At 45.0% G+C, this 27,366-nt stretch overlaps 1 protein-coding gene across 5 annotated transcripts in view; it reads left to right on the top strand.

The window, feature by feature from the left end:
• HHAT (hedgehog acyltransferase) overlaps nucleotides 1–27,366 on the top strand; it is a 246,746-nt gene that overhangs the window by 95,476 nt on the left and 123,904 nt on the right. For all 5 annotated transcript variants that reach the window (XR_008390351.1, XM_037136997.2, XM_053658765.1 and 2 more), the window contains one exon: nucleotides 7,922–7,957. Coding sequence is in view for 4 of the 5 variants with exons in the window: in XM_037136997.2 (XP_036992892.2) it covers nucleotides 7,922–7,957 (36 nt within the window). In the remaining variant the exon portion in view is untranslated. The remainder of the gene's footprint in view (nucleotides 1–7,921; nucleotides 7,958–27,366) is intronic.

Genomic DNA, 27,366 nt, shown 5'->3' with positions numbered 1-27,366 from the left:
TTCCTTGAGCATCCTTGTAACCAGTGTTTTGAACTCTACATCTGATAGATTGCTTATCTCCATTTCGTTTAGCTCCTTTTCTAGAGTTTTGATCTGTTCTTTCATTTGGCCATGTTTCTTTGTCTCCTCATTTTGGCAGCCTCCCTGTGTTTGTTTCTATGTATTAAGTAGAGCTGCTTTGACTCTGTCTCTTGGGAGTGTGGCCTAATGTAGTAGGTGTCCTGTAGGGTCCGGTGGCACAGCCTCTCCTATCATCCAAGCTGGATACTCGAGGTTCACCCTTTTTGTGTGCTGTGTACACCATCTTGGAGTTGAGCCTTGGTTGCTGTTGGCAGATCAATGGGAGGGATTTACTCAGCCCAGTCAGCTGTAAGAACTGTCTATGACCACTGACCACCAATGTCTGCACTCCATGGAGGATCAGCTGTGCAGGGATAAGGTGGTGGTGCTCCAGTGTAGTCTGTAGCTGTCTACTGGGTACTCTGGCCCTGGGGTTTCACAGGTAGTACAGGCCAAGATCAGCCCCACCTGTGTTTTGCCCAGGGCCACCCTGCCTGAACTATAAAGCAATCTGAGATGTCTGCTACTTGAGCTGAGCTTCGAGATTCCCAGGTAAAGCCAAGCTGTGAATCTAGTCTGGCTGCTGCTAGTGCTATACTGGGGACTCACTGAGGCCAGCTGTTGCTTGTTTGAGAGGTTTTAGGAAGTTGTGAAGCATGAGCCAAGATCAAGCCATTCATATGGAAAAGCAACTTGGGTGGGCCCATAAGTTGGGTGGGGGCAAAGCCTCTGGGGATCTCCAGGGTGGGTCAAACAGTGTTGGCCAGGTTGGTGGAGTCTCAGATAGGGCACCCGCTTGCTGACTCAGTCTCAGTGGATGTGGTTTCTTTAATTCCATAGCTGTCAGACTTCCATTCAATTTGATTTCTGATTGTTGTAAGTGATGGTTGTTCTATATTTTAGTTGTAATTTTGATGTGGTTGTGTGAAGAGGCAAGCCACGTCCGCCTGTGCTGCTGTCTTGACTGGAAACCTTCAAGAGAGTTTTATAGAAATTTATAAAGAAAAATAGTCATATTCACTCTGACTATCTGGAGCCATCTAGGTGCCCCAGGAGAGACTAAGAATTTTTTCTGGTAATTAGTGAGTGTGGGAGAGGCTACAAAGACCTGGGGACTTAGTTGTCTTAAAACCCTGGAACTCTGCTTGTATCTTGGACAGTCAAGTAGGGAATAAATATCAAAGTGGTTATTCTTTTTTTTTTATCCTCACCTGAGGACATGCTTATTGATTTTTTTTAGAGAGAGGAGAAGGCAGGGAGGGTAAGGGGGCGAGAAACATCAATGCAAGAAAGAAATACCAATCAGTCACCTTCTCATATATGCCCCAGTTGAGTATTGAACCTGCAGCCTAGGCATGTGCCCTCACCAGGAATCAAACCCACAACCTTTTGGTTTACAGGGCTATGCTCCAACCAACTGAGCCATATTGGCCAGGGCCCAAAGTGGCATTCTTATCAAGAATAACTCATATAAAAATAAAACTGAGGAGGGAACTGATAGATTTTTGATGAGAATGACACTTATATTGAATTTATTTTAATATTTATTAAGTATACTTTTTAGATATAATGATCATTTTATTTGAATTCGAGTTATGGTAAAGAATCCTTTTGTTTTCCCATTAAAAAAAAAGAAAGAAAAAGCTTGTGTACTTTACCCCAGTTAAACACACTTGAGTCTTTTCAAACCAGCTGGCCTTAGATTACTAATAGCAGCAGAACCAAATGTTTTCTTCTCTGAGGGGTGAAATGAGATCGTTGAAATGATCGTGTGATGGTGATTTTTCAAACCGTAATGAACAGCTTCATCAAACACAGATCATGAATAATCTCTCACTGCAATGTTGTATGCACAGGGGAAATGCTTTGTGGTGGAATGAGATTTTAACGATGACTGATCGTAAGTATGTATGTACAGAGAAGACATCATTCACCTCTTAACATTGTGTTAATATTTGCTTTATGTTAAATTCCTATGACCTGGTGGCATTTTGGGAGTATGTGCTGACTTGTTTAATTGCCCAGTTCCCAGTCCCCAACCTTTTGGGGTCTGACCTACTTTATTGTGGTTCCTGAAACACGGGGTATCTTGGGCCCAGTTTACCTTATAAACAAGCTGAGGCCCTTGTCTCTATATAATCTTTCCTGAGGGGGGCATAAAAGGCAAAATCAGGTATTTTTACTTCTCTACTTGGAGATAATTTAGTAGTCAGGTTGTCAAAGGCAACCTGGGCAGAAAGATCATCAGGGCCTTGCTGGGGACATGGATTTCTTTCCCTCTGTCTTGCTGCTTTTTGTTGCATCTGCTGCAAGTTGTGCCTGGAAGAGAAGAGAAGAGCATCTACCATGATCTCTGATGGCTCCGGAGCCAGCCCTTGTCCATCTCAGTAACGCTTTCGGTTCCAGCCCAGGTCATGTTCTGTGGGTCATCCGCTTCTGGTGGGAGGAGCCTAAGTTCCTCCCACTTTTTCCTCAACTGATGAGTTTGCCTCATACTCTGTTAAAATTCTTCCCTCTTCCAAATAGGCTGGTAACTTTACCCACCTTCTGTTGTATCTTCTCTACCCTTGACCCAGCACAGTGGAAAATTTCCCCCAAGATAAACAAAAACCAACCTCATTTGTCTCATCCTTCTGCATTTATTACCCTTTTCTTCCCTTTTAGAACCAAGCTCGTCATAAGAGTCATAAGTGTTATTTGTGCCAACTGTCCTGCTTCCTCTCCCTTACTTTACTCTTAAAAACTCCTCACCCAAGATATGTTTACAGATTTGAGAGAGAGAGGAAGGGAGAGAGAGAGAAACATTGGTTGGTTTTCTCCTGTATTTGCCCTGACCTGGAATCAAACCCATAACCCAGGTATGTGACCTGACCGGGGATCAAACCCACAACCTTTTGGTGCACAGGATGATGCTCCAACCTACTGAGCCAACGGCCAGGGCTCACACTTTCTCTTCACTTGGCTCTAGTCTGGTTTCATTTCCACCAGCCAATGAGACTGCACTTGTTCAATCTGTCAGTGACCTCTGTGTTGGCAAATATGTTTAGTTGATATTTTTACACAATGATTGCAAGATGAGTTTAGACCTTTACCTCACAATGTGCATAAAAATTAACTTAAAATAGATTACAGACTTAAATATAGGAGCTAAACATAAAACTTTTAGAAGAAAATACATGAGAAAAAAATTTTAAGACCATGGATTAGGCAAAGATGTCTTAGATATGGCACTAAATGCATGATAGAAAAATTAAGTTGGATTTGAAAAGTTGAACACTTTGTGCTTAAAACAACATGTTTAAGAAAATGCGAAGACAGGCTGTGTATGGATAGAAACTATTTTCAAATTATATGTCTGATAAAGGCCTTGTTTCCAGAATATACCAAAGGTAGGAACTTAGTTCTCTTGTTCACCATTGTATCCCCTGAGCATCTGTTGCTGTATCAACATCTAAAAGGTGCTTAATAAATAAATATATGTTGGACAAATGAATGAGCACAGCATTAATGCAGTTTGGGGATGAAGCTTCAGGAACTCAGTAAAGTCTAAGGAGGAGAGAAAATTACTGGCCATTTGTGGAATGTTTATGAAGTACACATTACATTTGTTCATTTTTTCACAATTATGAAAACCAAGGCACGGAGGAATGATTTTTTGGCCCAAGGACAAATACTGTTAAGTGGGAGAACACAAGCTGAGACCTTGAGTCTCTATCCCCACATCCAGGGAGATGTGTTTTCTGCTGTAGTTTGGGAAAGCTTTTCACTCCTGAGCCATTTATTCCTGGCTCTGGCACCTGTCTCTCTTCCTCTAACACTGTAAGGTGTCCAGGTCACTAGGCTTTTGGTCCATTTGCCAGAACCTGCTCCCTGATACTCTAATGCCAGACCCACTTGCCTGGTGCCCGGAGGAGCACACCCTGGGAAAGGCCAACAGCATTTTCACCACGTTTGCTCTTCACAGACTTGGTCCTCCCCGGGCTGCGATCCTCAATTTCCACATTCCCATCAGACTTTGGTATTTCACCAGATGGGATTGGGCTGCCAGCTGGGGTCTTACTGACCTAAGTTCACTTTCCCTCTTCCCTGTTTTCCCGGCATTGCTTTCATCCTTGACTGTGCAGGCTCCAACTCTCAAACAGATAGGCAGGTTAGATCCGTCCACAACCGGACTGTGGGAGGAATGTAACAAAGTGAGGGAGCGGCGTCCTGCAGACTCTGTATCCACGTGACATTGACGGACGGAGATGGAGTTGGTGTGACAGGAGGCCAGTTGGTATATGATGTCATCAGAAAGCCTGTTCCAAGGAGTTTGTCTGGAGCATTCCCAGAAAATAAAGACATTCTCAGAAAATAAAAACAGATACTTTCCTGAGAGGAGGGCAGCGTTGTGACACTTTGAATAAAGACGGGTCTGGGGCACCTGGTCTGTGAGCCTTAACTGTGCTGCTATTATGTGTTTGTATTTTCAATTATTGTATCTTCTTTATCTATTTTCTAATCTTTCAAGTAAGGAGGTTAGAGCAGACACACCTTAAGATCTTTACCACCCTCCAAAACTAAGTTAGGTGGCCCAGGTGGCACTAACGAGGGCTTCCTGAGTCTGGGTGCACGCTCTATTCTCATAGTGATCTGACTTGGTTTTTACTTCCAACTCTCTAAGCCAGTTTTCAAACTCCCTGGGAAGGAATGTGAAAGTGTGGCAGCCACTGATGGGTAAACCACCTGGAGATGAAAACCTGTGGAGGGTATAAATTGGAGAAGTAGAGGCAAGGACTGAGATCTGAGTGTGATACTTCATGTAAACTCTGCCCAGCCTCGCAACTGTGGTTTGAAAACTTAGCTCGCTGGTTGTGTGGCTTGTGCAACTTCTGGCCTCAGTTCATTGCCTTTTGTAACCCAAAGAGCCAAATCAGCCCTGGGGGGGCCGAGGTGGGAGGACCAGGACCCCGAAAGACAGGCAGCCTGGAAGAGCAGAACAAGTCCTGGAACCTGCTGTGGGTTCCGGCCTGAGTTCTGCCACGGACATGCTGTGTGGGCCAGACTCCTCCTCTGTCACAGACGTGCTAAACTCGAGGACACGCAGTCTCTGTGCTCTGTGAATAGACACACGCACAGCCCCATCGTGTCAGGCACCAGGAGCCTGATTTTGATGCCCAGGGAGGCTTTCACAGAAACAGCGGTCAGCGTTGGATGAAGAAATCCTCAAGGCCGCACCAGCCCAGGCACGTCCACCAGCTGGCTGGTGGCTGTCAGACGAGAGCGGCTGCTTCGGGAGTTAGAATCCACTCCTAGAGATGTTTCCTGAAAGGGACCGAAGCAGGAAGCCCGAGGCTAGCTGGAACCTTTACTGTCACCCATTCCGCTTTCCTCTCTGATGGCTCCGCCACCTCTAACACCCTTTCACTAGGCTCAAACTCCTCGTGTCATGGGAAGTTAACTGTCCCGTCAGGTAGGGCCTTGCCAGGTAGGCGAGCAGGTTCCTTTTTATACGTCTGTCGAGCTGAAAGCCACTCCGAGTCGCTGCCATCAGTGGGTGTTCAGACGACAAAACTTTCATGTCACATGCACATAAAAAGGTTTTTTGGTTTTGATTTCTCAAAGGAACCCAGAGTGACACACACAAGATCACTGTGTCCTTGTAAGGAAATCCTGGTTTACCTTGTGGGCTGGAAGCCGTGAGAGATTGTTCTCTCAGAAAGTGATGAGAATAATTGTGCTGCAGTTTGAGAGGTATGTTATTTCCAAAGAGAAGCCACATTTCCATCTGTGGATATTTATCTCGTGTATTTACATACAATAGTTTGTGTGTTAAATAACTACTTTTGAGCGTGTTCAGTCTGCACCGTGAGACGTGTGCCATGGCAGCATATCATTCACAGGTGGATCCACTCAGCAGATACTTCCTGAGACTCGGCCTGGTGCCCTCAAGGAGTTTGCCATTTATGATGGGAGAAAATGTTTGATATTGACCATACTGTATTGAGATTATTGTTGGCGCTGCCATCTCTTTGCTAGGGGTCATGGGCTGTGCATTGCCAACTCTCCACTGTCTGGCACATCGTAAGCATGTGGTAAATATTGGTTAAGTGAGTCAGTGGCCGGATGCGTGAAGGGAGTGAGCACAGACTTGGGCATTTGGTACGCTCAGCTGGATCCTGATACATCAATTTACTAGCTACGTGGCTGGGCATAAGGACAGGTGGCTTTGTTAAATGGGGACCCATTTTGCAGGGTTTGTTGTGAGGGTTAAAAGAGATAATAATGTAGAAAGGAAGAAAGAAAGAGAGAGAAAGAGAAAGGGGCTTATTCCATTCCTAGTCCATTGTCCTGAGACGCCTTTTCCAAGTGTCTGTTTCCAACGAGTGGGAACATATTTCTAGAAAGTTCATTGGTTTGCTCATGTCTTGAAATGAAAGACACAGCCCCACAGAAGAGACCCCACCCTTGAACCTTTTGGAAGGAGCCAAATCCGTCTTTACCCGGTAGAGAGGACGTTCCAGCTGGGGAAGGTGAAACCGCTCTGGAGACGGTGGTGCTGGTTGCACACGGTGTAAATGCACCTAACGCCACTGAACCGAATGTGTATAAGTGTTTCAAATGGTACTGTTTGGCGTTGTTTCTCTATTCTCACCTACCCTGTAACCATGACTTACAAATAGATGTTTGAGTCATAAAAGAACATTGCCATTTAAAGAGACCCCACAAGGAATCGTGTTTTAATGTCAGTCATCATCTGCCGTATGTCAGACGGCGAGCTGAGGTGCTGGGCGCTCCTGAGACAGAGGTAGGGGTGGAGCTGGCGGCTAAGGAGAGTCTGGGCCTGGGCAGCCGGACCCCACTCCGGGCGAATTTCTGTGTCCATTGCTCACCGTCTGTAGAGACAGAATTAACCTGGGCCTTGCGCAGGCAGATCACTCAGGAGGCCAGTCTGGTGGCGTGGGCGGGGTGCACAACCACCTCCATCCAGGCGTTAGAAGCAGTGACATAGCCAGTGGACAGCAGTGTCCTGAAACTGGCCACTCAGTCTTCTTGCTTGGAGCCGGACCCAAAGGGAGGGAAGGACTATGTGGTTGGAGGTGCAGGGGGAACAAGTGTGTTAACCAGGGAAGCCAGGGTAGTGTTCTTTATATGGACTCAGTAAATTTAGTGGTGTCCGGGGAAGGCTGTGGCTGGAAGCACCCCCGCCCCAGGCTTACTGGATGCCTGGTGTGAGGCCCCCGCTCAATGGGAGACACGCCAGCGAGGGTGTGGAGCCGCTCTGCTCCCTCCCCGCTCGGGCAGACCCAGGTGGGGACGAGGTGGCTCTCCTGGTGAAGAGCCGCAGGGACTTCGGGAGGAGTGGGGAGGACCAGGGCTGGCCCTTCCCCACCCTGTGCTTCCCTTTGGCCAGTGCAGTTTTACGCTTTTAAAATATATTTCATTTACTTTCGAGTACATGAACATCTGAGACGAGTGTTACAAAAGGACTCGCCTGTTGGAAAATGGAGGGTACCTGGGCAATCCACCCTTAGGTCCTTCATTTCTAGAGGGAGCATGGACTGACCGAAACAGCTTTGCCATCGTGGAGCAGCGGGTCTGCATCCGAACCACCTGCAGAGTCTGCTCAATCTCATTGCTGGAACCGTCCCCAGGATTTCTGACTCAGCACATCTGAGGCTGGGCCTGGGAATTGACATTTCCAGCAGACCCCAGGTAGCGCTGCTGCTGCTGCCCCAGAGGCTGCCCTTTGAGAACAGCTACCGTAGAGTAACCCACTTGTTCACCAGGCTCTGAATGTCAGTTGTAGATTTTTGTTGTCAGGTCTGCTATTTCCTTAAATACCTTCTACTGATATGCTTGTCTGTGTCTCCTTGAACAGGTATTTTGACGTTGGACTTCACGATTTCTTGATCAGGTAAGCCAATAATTTTTATTTTCAATGTCCTTGAACAGCATGTCTATTAGAAAGGACAAAGATGAAAATAAAACCCGTGTTCAATATCTTGGTAAATAATGGTGGTTGTACACCTGTGGAGCAAACACCACCAGAACTTTTTTTGTGCCTCCCAGAATCACACGAGATTATCCTTCCTAAACAATCAAAAGAAATTTATGTTTAAAGGGGTTTGTATCTCAAGCCATAGTTACCCAAGAGCTTGGACAAGCTGAATCCCCAACTGCGGGGCATCTGGAAAGACAAGCAGAGCAGAGTGGCGGCCTGCCTGCATGTATTAAACAACACGTTCAACCAATTTTCTCTTCGCTGCTTTTAGCTTTTTAAACCGAGTCTATTGTTTGTTTTACAGTCATAGAGATACAGCCTCTTCGTAATTGAAGGAGATTACAGATGGCAGTTTATATCCTAATTTATTGGTGATTTTTATCAGAGTTGGCTTATGAAGCTTATTAATTCCAAGTAGCTATTAAATCAAACAGGTTCAATGGAAATACACCAGAATATTAACAGTGGTGTTAAGAATATGCATGAGATTTTTTTCCTGCTACCAACTTTACTGTATTTTCTAGGTTTTTTATATTGAGCATGCATTATTCTAACAAAGGTGAAAATTTATCATGAAAGTGCCTGTCAAGAATATACGTGGGAAGCCATAATGGTTGCCGAAGGGCTGTAAACTGAAGACTATAAGCAAACACGAAATCATGTAGAGTGATGAGCTTTCTGCAAACGCCTGGCTCCAGACGCAAATTAATTCTGACTGAGAGTCTGCTATTAAGCTACCTGTCAATCACATGTGATCCTGGCAAAGGTGGTTTAGATCTCCACGTGCATGGCCATCTCCCTGTGGGAAGAATGCTCTTGGTGCTCTCGGGGGACGTGACATAGTCAGCATTCCCTTCGTCCCAACCTGCAGCATTTTCGCTGAGCTGGATTGCACGTGGCGGTGTTCCGTGAAAGGCCATGGGCACCTTGTCCTTTCTCCAGGGCCTCATCCAGGGCATTGGAAGTCCCTTGGCCCACCCCAGACCCAAGGACGATGGATTGTCCTGCTTTCTCTAGGATGTTTCTCTAGGATGTAAACCACTAACCTTGGCACATCGAGGGTAAATGCATTTTAGCAGGCGGGATAGAGGGCCAGCAGTCCTGGGAAAGGCAGGCAGGAGCATCCCATATCCAAGCAGACCAGGAAAAGCCATCTGGGTTTGTTCTTAGGGAGCAGTGTGGGTTTTCGAGTCAACGTCTCTGGTGCGTCGTACTGCTGCCGTGAGGCTTTCGCGTCACTCCCTGCTGTGGTGCAAGCTTCTGCTTTCCTTGTTTTCTCTAGTAACGTTCTTGAGGGCAGGGCACATGACTTAACCACCCTTCCATAATTACAGTGTATATATCAACTTTCAGCAAACATTTATGGAGGAGTGAATTATTGACTGAATAAATGAAATGAGGCAAAAAAGGACAGGGAGGGTGAGAATAAAGATGAAGCTATTGAGTCAACAAATTATTTATTCAACAAATAATTATTAAGCCTCCCACCTGCCGCTCAGTTGGGTAGATTGGGGAACACCACTATGAGAAAAACAGACTGTGATTTAAAGCTTTCCCTGACATTGCCACCCACCAGGCTTGTGGTGTGTCACCTGTGTGGGGGGAAGGGCGGTCCCGCTCTGGAACTCCTCCTCCCTTTCCTTCTCCTGGGCTCCTGTCCTGTCCCAGATATTGGGGGCAGGGCGGACCATGCCTCCAATAAACTGGTGCTGAGATTCCCTTGCCCATTTTTGTGGGTACTGGTAAGATGTCCTACCCAGTGACCTTAATCCATGTTTTATGAACCGAGCAGTGAGGGAGTAAGGCTTCTCTCTGCCCTGCCATCTCTTGGCAGTTTCCCCTCCCCAGTTTGGTAGGCACAGAGCAAATAACAGGCCCCTTGCTTATCCAGTTGGGGAAGAGAGGACAGTTCCCCCTTCTGTGATGAGGTTTCTTCATCACCCCTCCCATTACAGCACTCCCCACTGAGCGAAGAATTGAAAGACCCCCCAGCACCCTTCCTTGGTCAGTCACCTGCCCAGCTCCGGAGAAGACTGGGAGTGGGGGAGGCGGTTCCCAGGAGCGGTCAGACCTCCATCTCTTAGAAATCCCAGGACAGAGGTGGAGGCATCACCTCTTTATTTGCAGCCCCCCTTAAAAAACAGGTCCTTTCTGCTCCCAGTGTGGGAGGTCAAGCCTGGCGGGGACTGAGCACCCGGTCATTGTGCACCTGCCTGAGAACTGTTTTCAGGAAGGTGGGGGCTCGTGCCAGTGGGAGCTGAGGGGATGGCAGCAGCAACTCGGTGAAGAAGTTAAGCTGTGAAGGGGAGGGAAGAAAGGCCCTGTAGCTGATGGAGAGGGAGATTCGAGAGGGGATTTCTTTCCTTTTTACATTGGAGCACCTCTTGCTATTCGGACACCGGCAGGTCTAAAGGGCCCTTTAGACTTAGGGAAAGGGGTGTCAGATGTCTGGAGAAAAGCAAGTGTGATTGCCAGGGGGAGGAGGGAGCAGAGGCACCGAGGGGCGCCCTTGTAACCCCGGAGAGCGGTGGCATGTTCCTGTAAATATATCACTAAGGAATAGTGCAGGGTGTTGGCAAGGTGAGGGGTCAGGCGGTACCTGAGGAATCCTTACTCAGTTTTGGCCGAGAAAAGAAAACATGTTTCCCCTTGTAAAAGAGGAGATGGTGGTGAAATTCGCTCCATGTGTTGGCTCAGGCTCTCAACGGGCACTGGGTCTGCCAGGCTACCTCGATGCTCAGCGTTGGGCGCAGCAGAAGCAGCAGCATGCCTGAACTTCATCAGTGGCACCGTTTTGCTGATCGAAGTATTACCGGTTTCTCTGGAATGACAAGCTTCTGCAAGGCTCAGAGCCCTGTTTGTGATCTCAGCCCAGGCAACTGCAAGGAGGGACTCGTTTCCTTTTAAGTGCATGGAGTGTTTCGCTGAGCTCTGCCCAGGAAGAAGCTGTCACGTTTGATGAAATGGGAGCATTTTTTGGTATTGGTGTTTTATGATTACTGGAAAAATTCAGTGAGCTCAGTCCTTTCACATCTTATAGGAATCACAGGAAAAACTTTTAGGAAACAATACTCCCAACTCACTTAAGAGGAAACTCAGAAAGAGATTATTGGCTGGAGTTCTTAACGTGGCACTCGAAGAGAAAAAGGAAGAAAGTCACCAGCCTGGGACTTTCTTTCTTCTATAACCCGTTTAGGTTATAGAAGAAAATAGCTCTGTTTCGTTTGAGACAATAAGGTGGCCTGTTTAAATGAGCTTAGTTGAGTTGGGGCAAGAATGCAAGAACGACTCGTGAGGTTTGGCTTGGTTCTTGCGGACTGAGGCGGTTTCCATTTTGCCTGGAATTGTAGCGGCCCCACACCTTTTACGAAGGTGTGTTGCAATTGCTTCGAACTTGCCTGCCACCTGCCCCCTTCTAATTGCTCAGGTTAGGGAACTGTTTTAAGTGATACAGGATGCCCTTGTGGCTTTGGAAAGAAAACCTGGAGCCATCCCACTTCCATCTTGTCTGAAAGGTTAAACTCGTCTGTTTTCCTTTACAATTTTTCATTGCTTATATATATATATATTTTTCTTTTTTTAAATTTAATTATTTTTTAAGTACAGTTTTCTGTCTATTACTCCCATCCCAGCCCACCCTACCTCATGCTCCCCACCTCCCTCCCATTTCCAACCCCCTTAGTTGTCCCTGTGTCCTTTATACTTGTTCCTCTAAATCCCTCCCCTACTTCCCCTGAAATCCCCTCCCCTCTCCCCTCTGGTCACTTTCCCCCTGTTCTCTATTTCAGTGTCTTTGTTTTTATTTTGCTTGCTTGTTTGTTTTGTTTAGCTTCCTGTTAAAGGTGAGATCATATGGTATTTGTCTTTCAACACCTGGCTTATTTCACTCAGCATAATGCTTTCCAGTTCCATCCATGCTGTTGCAAAGGGTAGGAGCTCCTTCTTTCTTTCTGCTGCATAGAACTGCATTGTGTATATGTACCATAATTTTTTGATCCATTCATTTACTGATGGACACCTAGGTTGCTTCCAACTCTTGGCTATTGTAAATTGTGCTGCTATGAACGTTGAGGTGTATAGGTTCTTTGGGATTGGTGCTTTAGGGTTCTTAGGATATAATCCTAGCAGTGGAATTGCTGGGTCAAAAGGCAGGTTGATTTTTATCTTTCCGAGAAAATTCCATATTGTTTTCCATAATGGTTGTACCAGTCTGCAATCCTACCAACAGTGAACTAGGGTCCCCTTTTTCCACAACCTCTCCAACATTTGTTGTTTGTTGCTTTGTTTATGATAGCCATTCTGACCAGTGTAAAGTGGTATCTCATTGTGGTTTTAAATTGCATCTCTCTGATGACTAGCGATATTGAGCATCTTTTCATGTGTCTCTAGATCCTCTGTGTGTCCTCCTTGGAGAATTGTCTGTTCAAGTCCTTTTCCCATTTTTTAATTGGGTTAGTTGTCTTCTTAGAGTGCAGTCATGTTGAGTTCTTTGTATATTTTGGAGATTAAACCTTTGTCTGAGGTATCATTGGCAAATATGTTTTCCCATACAGTTGGTTGTCTTTTTATTTTAATACTGTTTTCTTCAGCCACGCAGAAGCTTTTTAGTTTGATGAGATCCCATTTGTTTATTCTTTCTTTTATATTCCTTGCTCTAGGGAACATATCAGTAAAAATGTTGCTGTGTGAAATATCTGAGATTTTTCAATGTTCTCCTCTAGGACTTATGGTGTCACTTTTGTCTTTTTGTTTTTTTGGTGATGGTGTGTTTGCTCAATTCATTTTTTTGCACGTAGCTGTCTAGTTCTCCCAAACCATTTGCTGAAGAGGCTATCTTTACTCCATTTTATGTTACTGCCCCCTTTGTTGAATATTAATTGATTGTAGAGAGTTGGGTTCATTTCTAGGTTCTCTGTTCTGTTCCATTGGTCTATGTGCCTGTTTTTATGCCAGTACTAGGCTATTTTGATTACAGTGGCCTTGTAATACAGTTTGATATCAGGTATTGTGATCCCTCCTACTTTGTTCTTCTTTCTCAGAATTGCGGCTGCTGTTCCGGGTAGTTTATGGTTCCATATAAATTTTTGAAGTGTTTGTTCTATGTCTGTGAAATATGCCATTGGTACTTTAGTAGGTATTGCATTGAATCTGTAAATTGCTTTAGGTAGTATGGGCATTTTGATGATGTTAATTCTTCCAATCCATGAACATGGTATATGTTTCCATTTGTTTGTGTCTTCCTTGATTTCTTTCTTCAGTGTTGTGTAGTTTTCTGCATACAGGTCTTTTACCTCCTTGGTTAGGTTTATTCCCAGATATTTTATTTTTGTTTTTGCTATATCAAATGGGATTTTTTCCCTTGATTTCTGCTTCTGCTGACTTATTGTTAGTATACAAGAATGCCTTTGATTTCTGGATATTGACTTTGTAACCTGCTGTTTTGCCAAATTCATTTATTAGTTCGAGCAGTTTTTTGGTAGACTCTATAGGATTTCCATGTACACTATCATGTCATCTGCAAACAGTGACAGTTTTGTTTCCTCCTTTTTGATTTGGATGCCTTTTATTTCCTTTTCTTGCTTGATCGCTGTGGCTAAAACTTCCAATACTGTATTGAATAGAAGTGGTGAAAGTGGACAACCTTGTCTTGTTCCTGATCTTAGTAGAAAAGATTTTCGTTTTTTCCCATTGAGTATGATGTTGGCTGTAGGTCTCTCATATATGGCCTTTATTATATTGAGGAATGCTCCCTCTATTCCCACTTTGCTGAGTGCCTTTATTATAAATGGGTGTTGTACTTTATCAAAAGCTTTTTCCGTGTCTATTGATATGATCATGTGGTTTTTGTCTTTGCTTTTGTTTATGTGATGTATTACATTTACTGATTTGCGAATATTGAACCATCCTTGCATCCCTGGGATGAATCCCACTTGGTCATGGTGTATGATCTTTTTGATATATTGTTAGATGCGATTTGCCAGCATTTTGTTGAGGATTTTAGTGTCTATGTTCATCAGCAATATTGGCCTGAAGTTTTCTTTCTTTGTTGTGTCTCTATCTGGTTTTGGAATTAGGATGATGCTGGCTTCATAAAAAGAGTTTGGGAGTTTTCCATCATTTTGGATTTTTTGGAATAGTCTATGAAGAATAGGGGTTAGCTCTTCCTTAAATGCTTTGTAGAATTCTCCTGTGGAACCATCTGGTCCAGAGCTTTTGTGTGACGGGAGTTTTTTGACTACCGTTTCAATTTCATTTGCTGTTATTGGTCTGTGCAGGTTTTCTGCTTCTTTTTCATTGAGTTTTGGAAGATTATATTTTTCTAGAAATGTGTCCATTTCACCTAGGTTTTCAAACTTCTTGGCATATAGTTCTTCATAGTAATTTCTTACAATTCCTTCTATTTTTGTGGTATCAGTTGTAATCTCTCCTCTTTCATTTATGATTGTGTTTATTTGTATCTTCTCTCTTCTTTTCTTGATGAACCTACTTAAAGGCTTGTCATTTTGTTTATCTTTTGAAAAAACCAACTCCTGGATTCATTGATCCTTAGAATTGTGCTTTTAGTTTCGGTGTCATTTAATTCTGCTCTGATCTTGGTTATTTCCTTCTTTCTACTTGCTCTGGACTGTCTTTGTTGTTGTTCCTCGAGTTCTTGCAGGCGTAGGGTAAGGTTGTTTGTTTGCAGTGTTTCTGGCTTCTTTAGGTAGGCCTGTATTGCTATGAACTTCCCTCTCAGGACTGCCTTGGCTGTGTCCCATAAGTTTTGGGTTGTTGAGTGTTCATTTTCATTTGTTTCCAGAAACTTTTCGATTTCTTCCCTAATTTCATTCTTGACCCATTCATTGTTTAATAGCATACCATTCAGTCTCCATGATTTTGGGTGTTCTGGGTTTTTTTCCTTTGGGGTTGGTTTCCAATTTCAGTCCCTTGTGGTCAGAGAAAATAATTGGTATGATTTCAATTTTCTTGAATTTGTTGAGGCTCATTTTGTGTCCTATCATGTGGTCTATCTTTTAAAATGTTCCAGGTGCATTTGAAAAGAATGTGTATTTGGCTTCTTTGGGATGAAGGGCTCTATATATATCCGTTAAGTCCATTTCATCTAGGGTGTTGTTTAATGCTGCAATATCTTTGTTGATATTTTGTTTGGAAGATCTGTTCATTTTTGACAGTGGGGGTGTTAAAATCCCCTACTATAATTGTGTTGCTGTCAATATCTTTCTTAAAGTCCTCTAAGATTTTCTTTATATATTTGGGTGCTCCGATGTTGGGTGCATATATATTCATGATGTTAATGTCTTCTTGGTGGATTCTTCCCTTGAGTATTATGAAGTGACCTTCTGGGTCTCTCTTTATGGCCCTTTTTTTGAAGTCTATTTTGTCTGATATGAGAATTGCTACCCCAGCTTTTCTTTTCTTGTCCATTTGCTTAGAAAATTTGTTTCTAGCCTTTCACTTTTAGTCTGTGATGGTCTTTTGTCCTGAGGTGGGTCTCTTCTAGGCAGCATATGTGAGGGTCATGCTTTCTTATCCACTCAGCTATTCTGTGTCTTTTGATTGGAGCATTTAATCCATTTACGTTTAAGGTTATTATTGATAGATACTTATTCATTGCCATTTTTGTACCTGTGTTTCTCTCTATTTCTCTCTTTTCCTTCCTTTCCTTAAAGCAGTCCTTTTAGTATTTCTTGTAGGGCTGGTTTGGTGGAGGCATATTCTTTTAGACTTCTTTTGTCTTGAAAGCTCTTTATTTGGCCTTCTATCTTGATTGAGAGCCTTGCTGGGTAAAGTAGCCTTGGTTGTAGGCCTCTGGTTCTCATTACTTGGAATATTTCTTGCCATTCTCTTCTTGCTTGGGGTGTTTCCATTGAGAAGTCAGTAGCTAACCTTATTGGGGCTCCCTTGTATGTTACTTCTTTTTTCTCCCTTGCTGCCTTTAAGATTCTCTCTTTGTCTTGGAATTTTGCCATTTTGATGATGATGTGTCTTGGAGTGGGCCTCCTTGGGTTCCTCTTGATTGGGACTCTCTGTGATTCCTAGGTTTGTGTGACTTTTTCTCTCTTCAAATCAGGGAAATTTTCTCTCATTACTCTTTCAAATACGTTTTCTATCCCTTGTTCTTCTTCTTCTCCTTCTGGTATTCCTATTATTCGGATATTATTACATTTCATGTTATCTTGCATTTTTCTTAATCCCTCTTCATTCTCTCTGAGCTTCTTTTCCTTTTCTTGCTCTTTCTGTGAGATTTTTTCTACTTTGTCCTCCAACTTGCTGATCTATAATCTTCCCCCTCACTGATTCTACTTTTGATAACTTCTACTATGTTCTTTAATTTGGAAATTGTATTGTTCATTTCCTCTTGTCCCTTGCTGATAATTTCTATTTTTTTCATGTTGATATAGTTTGCGGTGAGTTCATTGTAGCTTCCCTGTAGTTTCTGGGAGCTCATCGTGAACTCTTTGAACTTCCTGATAACCAGTGCTTTAAATTCAATATCTGATAGCTGACTTGCCTCTCTTTCATCTAACATTCTTTCTGAGGCTTCCTCCTTTTTATTCATTTGGGGATTGTTTCTTTGTCTTCCCATTGTTTGTGAGACTCTTCTTGTTAGCCTCAGCTTCTAAAATTGATCTGTTCTGACTCCCTGGGTTTATGGTGTGAACTTCTGTGGTAGAATACTTGTGAAATTCAGTGGTGCAGTCTTCTGCAGGTATCTTGATGTTCTCTGCTTCCACCTACTCCTTTTTTCATGTGTGTATGATCAGTTGGAGGGGGAGGCAAAATGGTTTATGACAGCAGAAGAGTATTTTATGATATTCACAGTCACAGCCAGTAGAGAAGAGATAGAAGATCTTTGGGCTATATATAGTGTTAACCGTAATCTTCAACCCAACTTGCCACTTTTACAAAAGGATGGACAAAAGATAAGCCTCTTGTTGGGGAAGGAAGGCTTGGGAGTTGGAACTAGAAAGCAGTGAGGTTGCAGACGGTCAGATTTGGAGGTAAGGTGAGAGTAAAGAATAGTAAATAGGTGTAGCTTGTGAGCAAATAGAGTTAATTACTCCAGTAATAGAATTCAGGAACCTGTAAAGTGGGCTAAGATCTGGGAGATTTGTTGTGAAGTATTTACAGTTGTATAGAACAGCTATTATTTACAATAATATTAGAGCAACAATCATATGACTGACCCTGTGTGATCTGTCTGAATAGGGGGTGTAGAGCTTCAGGTAGTTAGCTAAAGGAAAACAAGAGGTGTGAGGTATAGAAAATTGGCAATACACTGTGGAGGAAAGAACAGAGGAAACCTGTCAAGTAATACAATATAACCAGCCAAAACTAAGAAGCCTATACAGAAAGAAGAGGAATACAAAGATACTATTAAAATATAAAAGAAGTGAGAATAATGAAAAAATATAATACAAGTATGTAGCAACTTGTGGCTTCTTTGCTATAGCAAAGTGAAATTTGTTTCTCTGCCTCTGTTGTTGAGATGCCACCTCTATGGGTCCCACTCTGGTCTTTTCACAGTTCCCAGTTGTTTGTGCCTCTTGTGGGTAAAAGAAAACAAAGCAACAAACAAAGAGACAAAACAAAACAAAACAAAACAAAACAAAAAAGGCAGGAGAAGGGAGAAAAAAGCAATTAAGTTTGGAAAGAAAGGAAGAAGGACTAAAACAGGAAAAAAGAAAGGAGAGGAACAAAGTATTGAAAGATAAAGCAATAATACAATTAAAAATATATGATTACTAAAAAAAAAACAACCAGCCAAACAAAAAAACACAAAACAAAACAACAAAAAAAACTTCCCTTGTTGGTTTTAAACTGTCCAAACCGGTTTTTCTGGTTGCAGCAGGACCTCTCTGTGGGCTGGGGTGTGGGCACCCGCGCCCGCCAGGCTGCCTGGGTCCCGAGGTCCTGGCATGGTCCTTCCCAGACCTGTGGCGGGACTCAAATCCCTCCGCCCCTTCTCTGGATCGCTGCCAGGCTGGGTGGGAAGCAAGCCGTGGCAGGAGAGCACCTCAGTCCATTTTCAAAAACAAAATAAAACAAAACACAACACAACAAAACAAAAAAACACCTCTCCAGACAGCCTGCCTCTCAGCCCAGCCCAATCCCCAGCCAGACTGGTGAGGACAATGCGCCTCTCAATTCTCCCGGGCTGGTGACCACAGAGTCCGCAGTTGAACGTGGCCCTTTGTCTTTGTTACCCTTTGTGTAAACTCAAGCAGACAGGTCTCTGCCTGGTGTTGCTTAGACAGGGAGGGAGGGAGCTGATGTCCGGCGCTGGTCGCCTACTGAGGCTTCTGGGTGCCTGGGCTCCTGTGGATGATGCTTCTGGCGCTGGTCCCAGACCAAAGCCTCTGAACCCCAACTGGCCGCAGCGGCTGCAGCACTGGGGCTGCCTGGCCACGGACGCTGGCCCGCAGCCCCCGCCACTCCTGTTTCCACTCAACTCCCTGAGGCCCCACTGACCTGCCGCTGACCGGTCCCTCAGAGTCCATCACAATCGCTGCTCTCCCAATTTCATAAATGCTGTGGATCTGTTAGTTGATTGTGCTCTTCCTCAGTAGATCTGCCAGGATTTTCACCCATGTGTACAGGAGCTGGAATCCGCTCCGTCCTACTCCATAGCCATCTTCCTTTCCCCCCTCATTGCTTATGTATTTTAAAAACTAGAAAAATATTCACCCATGTTTCTTTCTTTTCTATATTGTTTATATTTGGGTGTTTAATCCATTACATGCACGAAACCATTATGTTTATTTTTGTAGATAAATATAAAAGAAAAAAACATTATGTATATATTGTTACATGGGTTTTTGAATTTTTATTTTGTAAATATAACACGAAAATCAATGTTTTTGTCTGAGTAACTAATTTTTAACAGGGGCCTAAAAAGGAAGTCAGCTGAGGCGAGCCTGAATTCTGGGTCTCTATAGTCCTGATTCAGCACTGCTGGTGGCTTTTTGTGGCATCCAGATGGGAGAGGAGGTTTCTTTTGGGCCTGCCTGCTGCAAACTCAGGGCATTCTTGTTCAGCCTTCCTTTGCTTCCACTTGTGGTATGTGCAAACCAGCAGCTAAAGTCTGTGTGGTGTCCCAGTGACAAAGCGATTTAAATAAAAAGTGAAGAACATGTGAGGGAAGAAAGCCAGACACCAAAACAGGCCCCATGGAGGCAGTTAATGAAACGCAGGCAGGGCGCTGGTGAGAAGCCAGTGTGCTCCAGCGGGGCTGTCCCCCTTCTACTGGGGTGTCTCCCTTCCACGGGGGGTGTCCCCGTTCCATCCGTTGTCCCCTCTATCACACAACCTGTTGCATCTGCCTCCTTAGAATCTCTCACATTGCCCTTTCCTTTCTGCTTTTGGTGAAAGGCTAGGTCTTCAGTTTGGGCTTCTTACCTCACAGAGCTGTAGTGAGGTTTAATCCTAAATGAAAGTCAGTCACTCTGTGCCTGGGGACAGCAGGGACTCAGTAAGGGGTAGTTTTGTCCTTCCCCTTCCCCACTTCATCTCTGAAGTCAGAGTACCGGTTTGAGTCCTGGCCTCTCCCTCTACCCGTGTGACTTCAGGTGGCTCCCCAACCCTTTCTGAGCCTTTATCTATAAATTGACTCCTTATCTTATGCTCTCACTTTCTTTTCAGAACCAGCCCCATGTCCTGGGCTCACCACACTGGGTCCTCAGGCTACCTTTCCACTTCATCTCACCATCGCTTCCCTAAGTGCAACTGACCAATGGGACCGAGTGCTGCTTTGTGTTCCTCCCCCCATTTCCTGGCTTCTTTCCTTTGCTTGTAGGTTCTCTGGCCCTGAAGTGCCCAGCCTTCTCTTCATCCCCCAAAGGTCAGGGGCATTTGCTGGGATCCCTGAGCTCTACTCCGGGAGGTGTAGTGGGTTTGGGAGGAGCCAGGGGTCAGTACATTTACCACTTGCCCCAGGTGACTCTTGGGCCTGGGGAATTGTGGAACCCAGAGCTTTATCAAGAGCCCTTTTTGTGCCTGTCATACGTTCCTGGATGGGGAGCCTTGTGAGGACAGGGTCTGATTCGTCTGTGGAGCCCCCACAGTACCTCATAGTGTCTGATGTCCAGAGGGTCCTTAAAAATGTTTGAATGGATAACATTTTTAAGCATATTTTATTTATTATACTATTACAGTATAATAAATTTTCCCTCCTTCACTCCCCTCCATCCTGCACACCCCCTCCCACCCACATTCCCCCCCTTTAGTTCATGCCCATGGGTCATACATGTAAGTTCTTTGGCTTCTCCATTTCCTATACTGTTTGTACCCCCCCCCCCGTCTATTTTCTACCTACCGTTTACACTACTTACTCTCTGTACCTTTTCCCCCTCTCTCCCCCTCCCACTCCCCTGTTGATAACCCTCCATGTGATCTCCATTTCTGTGGTTCTGCTTCTGTTCTAGTTGTTTGCTTAGTTTGCTTTTGCTTTAGGTGTGGTTGTTAATAATTGTGAGTTTGCTGTTATTTTACTGTTCATATTTTTTATCTTCTTTTTTTTTTTTTTAGATAAGTCCTTTTAAGGGCTTGGTAATGAAGAACTCCTTTAACTTGTCCTTATCTGAGAAGCACTTTATCTGCCCTTCCATTCTAAATGAAAGCTTTGCTGGGTAGAGCAATCTTGGACGTAGGTCCTTGCCTTTCATGACTTGGAATACTTCTTTCCAAGTAAGGTCTTGCCTGTAAGGTCTCTTTTGAGAAATCAGCTGACAGTCTGCTGGGAACTCCTTTGCAGGTGACTGTCCCCTTATCTCTTGCTGCTTCTAGGATTCTCTCCTTCATTTTAATCTTGGCTAATATAATTATGATGGGCCTTGGTGTGTTCCTTCTTGGGTCCAACTTCTTTGGGACTCTCTGAGCTTCCTGGATTTCCTGGAAGTCTATTTCCTTTGCCAGAATGGGGAAGTTCTCCTTTATTATTTGTTCAAATAAGTTTTCCACTTGTTGCTGTTCCTCTTCTCCTCCTGGCACCCTTATAATTCAGATGTTGGAACATCTAAAGATGTCCTGGAGATTCCTAAGCCTCTCCTCATTTTATTGAATTCTTGTTTCTTCATTCTTTTCTAATTGGATGTTATGTTTCTTTCTTCCTTCTGGTCCACACCATTGATTTGAATCCCAGTTTCCTTCCCATCACTATTGGTTCCCAGTACATTTTCCTTTATTTCACTTAGCATACCCTTCATTTTTTCATCTAATTTGTGACCAAGTTCAACCAATTCTGTGAGCATCCTCATTACCAGTGTTTTGAACTGTGCATCTGATAGATTGGCTATATCTTTGTTGCTTAGTTTTATTTTTTCTGGAGCTTTGATCTGTTCTTTCATTTGGGCCATTTTTTTGTGCCTTGATGCACCTGTTACGTGGTAAGGGGTGGAGCCTTAGGTGTTCACTTGTGGGGAGTAACCCATATGGCTATGTCATGACGCTGTATGTGGAGGAGGGTCCGAGAGGGAACAGTGGTGCTTGCTCCACTCTTTGCCGGATTTCAGTCACTTCCCCCACTTCCCACAAGCAAATTGAGCCCCTCTGGTGCTGATTCCCAGGTGGGTTGGCTTGTGCGCATTCTAGGACCCAGTGGGTCTCTCCAGCAAACTCTTTTGTGAGGCTGGGGGTTCCTCCCACTGGTGCCTCAGCCCCCAAAGGTGTTTTCAATCAGCGGTTTGAGGATTTATTTCCCACGCTGAAGCCCTGGGTTGCGTGGTCTGTCTTGCTCCCCAGTTGTTCCTCCTGGTTTATCTGTGTATGCATGTGGGACCACCCAGTCTGCCAGCCACTGACTTGCCTCAAATCCTCTCCCCTCCAGCTGCCTGACTCCACCCCTCCTACAGGTGTGGATGGGTGTTTCTTCTTTAACTCCTTGGTTGTTGGACTTTCATACAGTTCGACTTTCTGTCAGTTCTGGTTGTTTTTTGCTTTTAAATTGTTGTCCTTCTTTTGGTTGTGGGAGGAGGTACAGTGTGTCTACCTACGCCTCCATCTTGGCTGGAAGTCCTGAATGGATACATTTTAATTTTCGAAAGTAACCATCTCCTTTTCTTTTAATTTAATTAATTTACTTATAAAACCAAATAAGTGGTCTAAATGCTGTTTTAAGGGCCGAGTTAAAATAAATAATGAGGCAGCCCGTGTCCCTGCCTCCCTTGGCTTGTGTTCCAGGGGTGAAGCCAGCACAAACAAGCTGACAAGGGAGCGAGCATAACGAAGCCCGTGTCGTGGTGGAGGGCCAAGGTGTGAGAGCCACTTCTGTCGGGAAGGGCAGGAAGGGCCCCTTCGAGGCCATAGGTGGCACTCCGCTGAGAGATGGGTGAGGAGTGGAGGCAGCCGGGGAAGACCTGGGGCTGGACCACATCAGGTAGAGGGAAGGGCAAGCACGAAGGCCCTGAGATGGAACAAAGAACAACTGAGGCACAGGAGGGAGGGAGCCGTGGGGCCGGATGCGCGGGGGTGTGTGGTGAGGAGTCCCTGTGAGTCTGGAGGAGAGGTGACAGCGGACTGTGAAGAGGGCCCGGCTTCCCCTTTAAATGCAGTAGGAGCCATGGGAGGGCTTGAGGTCGGGGAGCAACATGGTCTGATTTATATTTTCCAAAACTGACTGTGACAGGCTGAGCTGGGAATGTAGTGAAATTGGGATTTTTGAACTTTAGCTGTTACCCTGCTGCTCTACTGCAAGCTGGAGCTCGGTGACCCCAGCCTGTCCTTGCTCCCCGGGGAAGCTTCTTTGACAGCCGGCTGCTGTGACAGCCACTCTGTGCTCAGTAACAATAGCCCTCACGATCCTTTAATTTCCTTCTTTTTCTGTCTGCTTGGTGTATTGTGAAAGATGTAATTGCACATGTGGACTTCAACTGGGAGGCAGCTGAAGGCTGGTGGGATGTGGTAACAGGCTCTCTGCACAAGTGTGGGCAGCTGGAGACAGCGGGGTTGGTGCTGGGGAGTCATGGGGGGGGTTTGCAGCTTTCTTGTGGGGACACGTAATCCTCATGTCCTGGGCGCTTTCAGAAGCCTAGGCTCTCGCTCCTTCGCTGGCACCATATCTGTGGGGTCTCTGACGGTCTAGTTCATAGCCCTCCATGCTCCTATCTTGACGCCACTCTAGTTGGATGCCAGTCAACCCTCAGGACAGGGCCCCCACATCTACAAGGCCAGCTCTCTCTCCAGGGCTGCCTGGGGTGAACTCCATCTAGTTTGCTCACTAGGTTGCATACTGGGTTGGGGTACCCTCCCCTTTCTGTCAAAATGCAAACCCCTTTCCTGGCTTCTCCCATCACGGTCACCGTCGAAGACAGCATTTCTTGTCCCCCTCTGCCCCCTCAGACTCCAACACGTGCAAGTGACTTGTGGCCCTTTTCTTGGTTTTGTAGACTTTTAGGATGGAGAGGGCCTTGGTGCTCATGCCCCCATTATACTAATTTTCAGTTCTTAGAGGATCTCTCAGATCCACTTTCACTTTGATCCTACTGCCACCACTTCTGAGGAAAAAGTTGTTGGAATTATTTATCTCCATGGCTGTGCTATATTGGGTTTGTTAATTAGGAAAATCTAGATTTAAAAAATACTAAAAGAAACCTTTTATGCTCTGAGAGTTGAAATGCCTAATTCACTCCCTACCATATATAGCATCCTTCAGTACATATTCAAGTGAATAAATGTATCTTTTAAAAAAATTAAAAAGAACCTCTGATGAATTAATTGAAAAAATTTGCAATGTAGAGACATACTTTTAATTGTAAAACGCTCTGAGTCAGGGATGTTACTAAGCAGGATGGGCTGTAAGATTCCTGGTCTAAACCAGTGCAGATAAGTTATTAAATTGATAGGACATGGACATTTATTAAGTCATGGTAGTGGTCCTTTTCTGTTTTGTTTTGTTTTGTTTTGTTTTGTTTTTAAGAATTCTCTTCCTATGTGTAGGCACTCTTTCTGCCTCATGGGGCTGCCATATGAAGTAGAAGCCAGAAACTTGCTTTATGTCCTTGCAGCAAGGGTCTCAGGGCCCCATCCCCCCTCGATTCAGATCCGACTGAGACTAACATGGGTACAGGTTGGAGCTGGGGTGCATTCTGGGAGCCTGGAAGCACTGATGTGTAGCTTTGAGAGGCAGGCATCCTGCGATGGGGCAATTGGCAGGCACAGTAGGGCCCCTTCTGTGCAGTGGTGGTGTCATTTGTCAACAGCTCCAGACTGCAGAGCCTCCGGGTCTGGCTTTGAGACTTTCTCAGAGCTTGTGCAAACCCCTGAAACTTCTGTGATACACTCCTTTCGTCGTAAGACTCACTACAGTGGGTTCTGTTATTTGCAAGTAAAATACCTGAGGTAGTGACGATGTCTAACTCTCAGTAGGGGGAGGACGTGATCTTTAGTGGGCTTCATGCATGAGCTGCATCCAGTCCACACACTAGGATTAAATAAAACTGCAGCTGTTTTTGCATCAGCAACAGAAGCAGCCTGTGGAATGGAGAGAGCATTGGCTCAGATGCAGACGACCATGGCTCTGCTCTGCCTTTACCGCCCTCTTGCTGCCATGGTTTTGTGCAAGTCACTTCTGTTCAGGCCTTTATTTTGTAATTTGTGAAATTAGATCATTATGCCTGATAAACTCTCCCAGTTCAACACCCTCTGTTGAGAAGCGTTAGTGTTTTTAAAATTAGAAAAGCAGTGTCTGCTCTCCAGATGGGCACTATACAATACAGTAGCTACCAGCCACATGTGGCTACTTACATTTATTTTAATTTAAAATTCAATGAAATTTTAGTTCCTTAGGTGCAGTAGCTCATTTTCAGTGCTCACTAGCTGGCCACCACACTGGATGGTGCAGGTAGGGAACATTTCCATCACTCTCCTGGCTAACAGTGGTCTAGAGGGCGATGCCCCATCCCAGGACATCTGCCTCTCAAAGCTATACATCACTGCAGGGCCGTTGGTCTGCTTGCCCTGCAGAGATGCTGGGTATTCTGTTGTATTTCTGCTCACCTGCTTGAACAATCTGCAGCCACCTTATTAGGCACTTAGCTTGCCCCAAATGGAACTCATTACCTACCCTTTCTTACCCCCTTGTCTCAACCCTACTCTACACCCCCATCTTAGGTCGTTAAATCAAACAAATACATACCAAATGGTGTGATTGATTATCCTAAATGCATGAATCCATTCATGTACTTATAAGATGGTATTAGTGTACACTCTGGGCTGGAAACCCTCCTCATTACTTGGAACACAGTAGTGACCAAAAAAAGACATAATTCCTACCCCCATGGAGCTTATACTTTAGGAGCAGAGCAGTGCCTGTCAGAGCTCAGGCACATATCTGGGAAAGCAGAGTAGCCAGTGCTGCCAAGAGGGGTGGGCACGTGGCCCTACAGGTGCATGTCACAGGGCACCTGACCCAGACATGAGGCAGGGCTAACTACCGGAAGGGCTTCCTGAAGAGGAGAGCTGGCACGGGGCAGGGGGAAGGAGACACCCGGTGGTGGAGGAGCAGGGTGCATTCCAGGAGGAAGAACAGAAAAGAGGTTTTTTGTGGTTGGTGCACAGAATGTGGGGCGTAGCGAGGCTGGGCAGTTATCCTTGGCCAGGCCATGCAAGGCACTGGATGCCATTTTAAAGATCAAAGTCAGGCTTAGATTCTAGCAGGAACTTGGGAATGAGTGACTAAGGAGTATGCTGAGAAAGTGTAGCCGTATTTAAAGATTGTCCTGGATGGCTCAGTTGGTTGTAGCATCACTCCATACACCAAAATGTTGGGGGTTTGATTCCCAGTCAGGGCACATGCCTAGGTTGCAGGCTCAGTCCCTGGTTGGGGCGAGTATGGGAGGCAACTTATGCTTCTCTCGCACATCAATGTTTCTTTCTCTCTCTTTCTCCCTCCCTCTCTTTCTAAAATCAATAAATGTATCCTTGGGGGGGATTTAAAAAATAAATAAAAATAAAAGTTATATATATGTTCGTGTCTCCTAACATGTCTAACATCCTCACTTAGACAATGGAATTGACATATGGATGGGAAGAAACTCTAAATAGCAAATGCATAATGTAGTCTATTAATTAACATACTGGAGCAGAAGGATCCATGGTGAGGAATATTACCGCTAATATGTTAAGAATTATAATACCAACATTTGCAATGATGCATACTTTTGCATGAACTAGAGCTGATTCATTTGCATCCAGATACTCTTTCCTGAATGAGAGAAACACGTGGCAGTGTGGTCAGCGGGCCAGGAGCCGGGCAGGCGCTCCAGTCTGTAGGGATGCGGAGTTGCGGATGTACCAGGAAACAGGTGCCATGCCGTGAGTCAGTGCAGTGGTTCACTCCTCCAGCATCTGTTTGTGGGGTTGTCGAAATCCGGTGTGGTCATGGGAATATGTTACCACTTCAAATGTCACCCACTAATGAGTACAGCCTTGGAACCTTGGGGATGGCTCCAAATGTTGGTTAACATCCAAGATCAAATTCTTTTGCAATGAGGATACATGCACTTCAGCTGGTGTGCACCAGGGAGAACCCTGGTGTAAGCAGACTGTAAGGATGGAGGCAACTTACCATGTGGCAGGAGCTTGGTAGGGCCAGCCTAGTAGCAAAAGATCAGTATTTGCTGAGAGTTGTATAAAATTTGCTTTCTACATATAGTAGACATTTGCTTCATGCTGTAGGTATTTAGTACCTTTTGAACACCTTTGTGGCTCTAAGGGAACTTCGGACCTTATAAACTCTACCTCCTCAAAGTAGAAGTCAGAAGTCGCTTTCCGGGCTTCCCTTGCAGCTAGTGCCAGAATGTGTCCACAGTCCTGCCACTCAGATGCATGAAGAAGGGAACTGATTCAGAAGAGTCAGGAGAAGAAAAGGGCGTCCCGCAAAGTGTTTCCTGTGGGGGTGACTGAGAAACACACAGCTTTCAGGTGCAGCCCGGACAGGGGCCCCCAGCACCTGCGACGCACGCCAAAGCAGGTCTGGTGGAGCCGTGTGGCATAGTAACCGTCTCTCCCGGTCTGATTTGCCCTGTGGATTAGTGCTGGGTCTGCAGGCCACCCAGAACTTAGGAGATTCCTGTCTGCTTCAGTTAGCTACAGTGGATTCTGTGGCTTGCAGCCCAAAACTCTGAATGATACATCAGACCATGTGAACTAGTTCTGTTTCCACAGCGTCTCAGTGCTGAAGAGGGCCCGCAGGGAACTGGAGGTAGTCAGATAAAGTTTAATCCTTTGGGTTGTGCTGCCAGTTCAGGTGTTTCTACTCTGGTGGGAGATGTACAAGCTTGAAAAACCTCAGGTTACATAAAATTGCACGCAAAAATTACAAGGAT

Source organism: Artibeus jamaicensis, unplaced genomic scaffold (assembly GCF_021234435.1).
Source record: "Artibeus jamaicensis isolate MK-2021 breed Jamaican fruit bat unplaced genomic scaffold, CSHL_Jam_final contig_2170, whole genome shotgun sequence".
Lineage (NCBI taxonomy): Eukaryota > Metazoa > Chordata > Mammalia > Chiroptera > Phyllostomidae > Artibeus > Artibeus jamaicensis.
This window is presented reverse-complemented; position numbering and strand designations above follow the sequence as displayed.